The 3,119-nt window shown below is 44.8% G+C and overlaps 1 protein-coding gene across 1 annotated transcript in view; it reads right to left on the reverse strand.

Moving 5' to 3' along the window:
- LOC123977404 (pleckstrin homology domain interacting protein) overlaps positions 1 to 2,444 on the reverse strand; it is a 31,981-nt gene extending 29,537 nt beyond the window's left edge. The window contains exons 1-4 of the mRNA XM_046060052.1: positions 2,321 to 2,444; positions 2,149 to 2,207; positions 2,034 to 2,063; positions 1,823 to 1,882 (exon numbers count right to left, since the gene is read on the reverse strand). Of these exons, the coding sequence (XP_045916008.1) occupies positions 1,823 to 1,882; positions 2,034 to 2,063; positions 2,149 to 2,207; positions 2,321 to 2,360 (189 nt within the window). The 5' untranslated portion in view covers positions 2,361 to 2,444. The remainder of the gene's footprint in view (positions 1 to 1,822; positions 1,883 to 2,033; positions 2,064 to 2,148; positions 2,208 to 2,320) is intronic.
- Between the last annotated feature and the right edge of the window lie 675 nt (positions 2,445 to 3,119).

The following is a 3,119-nucleotide window of genomic DNA, read 5'->3' on the forward strand; positions in this document are numbered from 1 at the left end:
ACACACACACACACACACACACACACCCCAACAGACTGATGTGTGATAATAATTTGCTCCATTTGACTTGGTTCTTAAGGCTAATAGATAACACTGCCCCAGTCACAGCAGCACCACCACAAAGCACATGGCCCCATACACCTGACTGCAAGTGACCCTCTGTGCAGTGATCACCTTACATAACAATATACTGTTCAAACATGAGTAAATATTTTTCATAGTCATAATCCCTATCCATAACAGTTCTAACAACTACACAGCCATTGTTGAAATCCACTCATCATTTAAAGGTAAAAATTGTAATTAGCAAACTGGTGTAAATGTGGTTATAATGATAACAGGCTGCTATTTTTGTTCGAATATAGGTTTATATTTTTTGAATATTGGCTTCCTGCTCGATCGTATAGCCTATTCAAAGTTAAAATAACTATGCATCTAATTAATACGCCTTAATTAATTAACCACAATTAATAGCGTTAATTATCACAATATCACTGAAGTCTGCGTTGATTCCTCATTGTTGCCCAACCCCCTTTTCTTCTTCTCCTGTGGCAGCCCCAGACATCAACCCACACAACAACCGCCGACAAACACATCCGACCGTGAACCAGCGCTCCTGCCTCTGAACACACAGTTTCCATTTGGTGTAATAATTAAAAACCCTCCGCAGTATTTTTCAATCGAGGAAAATTATGCACAATGCAACGGGAGGCAGGCTGAACGGCCGGGGATGGGAGGAGGAGGAGGAGGAGGAGGAGGAGGAGGAGGAAGAACGGAGAGCCGAGTGAGCCAAGCAGGAAGAGAGAGAGAAAACACACACACACACACAGGCGGGCAGAGCGACTGTCAGTAATTTCTTAAATGTATAAATTTACCTCCAGGCGACTCTACACTTCACGCGATCTGATATGTTCATCTGTGTGTGTATGAGGGGAGGAAAAAATCCACCACAATGTAGGCACTTGCGGATTAAATAGGCCACATGTTACTATTTTTATATTAATGTTAAAATAAAAACGCGTAAAATAGCATCAATAGAAAAAAAAAAAGTGGGGACGCACACTTTCAGCACACTGGAAAATAAATAAAATATGTACAGCGATGATTAATTCTCTCCACGCCCCCATGCGTAAACGGCTCTTCCAAGCGAGCCCTGTTTGTTTACATGACAATTAGCACGCCAATTAATAGAGCGATTAGAAGATATCAGCTCAACGTTACCTCGCATCTTCACATAAACTCATCTCCCTCTTCTGCTCCATCCGAGCTAGCACCACAATCCCCTACTCTCAAAAAAAAAACCGCTCTCCAAAATGACTCCACAACAACCCAGAAGAAACCTCCTGTCAAATAGGAACCGTGACTCCAGATTTACTGAACACACTGTTTAGATTCTCCTCAAAATGTCCCGTTTTCTAACTCTTGCCCCCTGTGTGTTTTTCAACCCGTGCGCACACAGATCATGCTTCTTTGCAGGACAAGAGCGCCTCCATCTCTCTCTGGCTCGTGGCGCAGGGAGTCCCTCCTCCGGATCCTGGCGCTCCTACACCACAACACTCATGACGTATCAACATTTCACACACATTTTTCCCAACAACTATTAAAACCTTTTGGACATGCATGGCACCAAACTCGCACACCGCGGTGCACAGGAGGCTGGGACCCGGTCCCTTGGTGCCCCACAACGGCCCCAACTTGCAGCCAGCTCGCCCTGCAGAGTTCTTTAGAGTTTTTTCTTTGCCACCTGATTTAAAAATTGCGGGAAATTCAATTTTTATTTTGCTCTCTAAAAACTTTTTCCTCAGTTATAGGGCTCCCTTACCAAATTTTCGTATGTCCCGGGGTGTTCCTGTCCCGTCCAGTCCAGCCTTATGGGTAGCAGCTGAGATGGAAAAATAGTGTCGACTGTTATCATCCATTTCATAAATGTATCGAGCGATGTTTTAAAACAGTAAATGATAAATCAGAGTAAAAGCAACATCACAAAGTACAGTGCCGAGAGAAGCATCTCTCTCGTATTGCTGACTGCTTACCTCCTTCTCCTCCACCTCCCTTATCAGGGTCTGAAAATAGGATAAAAATACAAAATTACACCCCATGACAATCTCGGACATATTATAAATTATCCTAAAATGCAAAAACACCAACCTCGGCTGCTTTTTGACACGGTCCAGCTTCTAGAAATCGGGCTATTAGGAAGTACAGTTCTGGTATGGTTGGAGGGGGAGAAGAGGACGGGAGCTGCGTTAGAAGAGGGCACCGAGGAAATTGGGGGGATATTACAACAACCATGACATATTTTCCGATCTCCTTTACTCACCAGAAGTCAACTGCGCGATGTGTGTACTGTCTGAAGCCATTTTGGTGTTGTTTGCCAGGGCAGCGCCACAGCCTGTGTAGTGGGTCTAGGTGGCTGCCCTGTAGCTGTCACTGTTTATCCACCAGGAAGAGGCTGCCTCCATTCAGCTCTGCTCACACAAAGTCCCGGCTGCGTCGAGTAGTCTTCCGCGAAGCGACAGTTAGTGCGCGATGCACGTTTTTACCCCGCAAAACACCGTCTTTCCCGACCAAAGATCCCACCGCCGAGGTAGCCACAGCTTCACAAGCCCTCGGGGTGAATTTTAGTGGCGGTTGGTCGGTTGTAGAGGCATGTTTGTTTAAATCCCCCTCCCCCTCAAAAGAAAAAGCGCAAGCCCTCTGCGGAAGAATAAAGGTGGTGTGGTTCAAACACGCCACTGTAGAGGGGAGGTAGAAATGGCAGCCTGCTGTAGGAGAGGACACATTGCTGCAGAATGGCTGTTACTTCGTAGCTAAATTACATTTATCACGTTTAAGTAATTACAGGCTTATATGTCCATAGTTCAAAGTTTGTTGCGGATTAATACAACGTATCTCCTGTTATATATTTTATTTGTATTTGTAGGTGCGGATGTAGAATATGGCTCCCGTGTTTCAGAGGGCTTTACAGCCATCTAAGCGTTTCAGCTAGGTTTTATTAAATACTGTAGATAGCTGTGTTATTTCTGTGTTGTCGTTGGCCTCGCTTGTAATTACTCTGTCGTTATTGAGTAACAAGATGGCTAGCTAACACACCCACTCTCTGGGAGTCGTTTGGTGGG

Source organism: Micropterus dolomieu, linkage group LG10 (genome assembly GCF_021292245.1).
Source record: "Micropterus dolomieu isolate WLL.071019.BEF.003 ecotype Adirondacks linkage group LG10, ASM2129224v1, whole genome shotgun sequence".
Taxonomy (NCBI): domain Eukaryota; kingdom Metazoa; phylum Chordata; class Actinopteri; order Centrarchiformes; family Centrarchidae; genus Micropterus; species Micropterus dolomieu.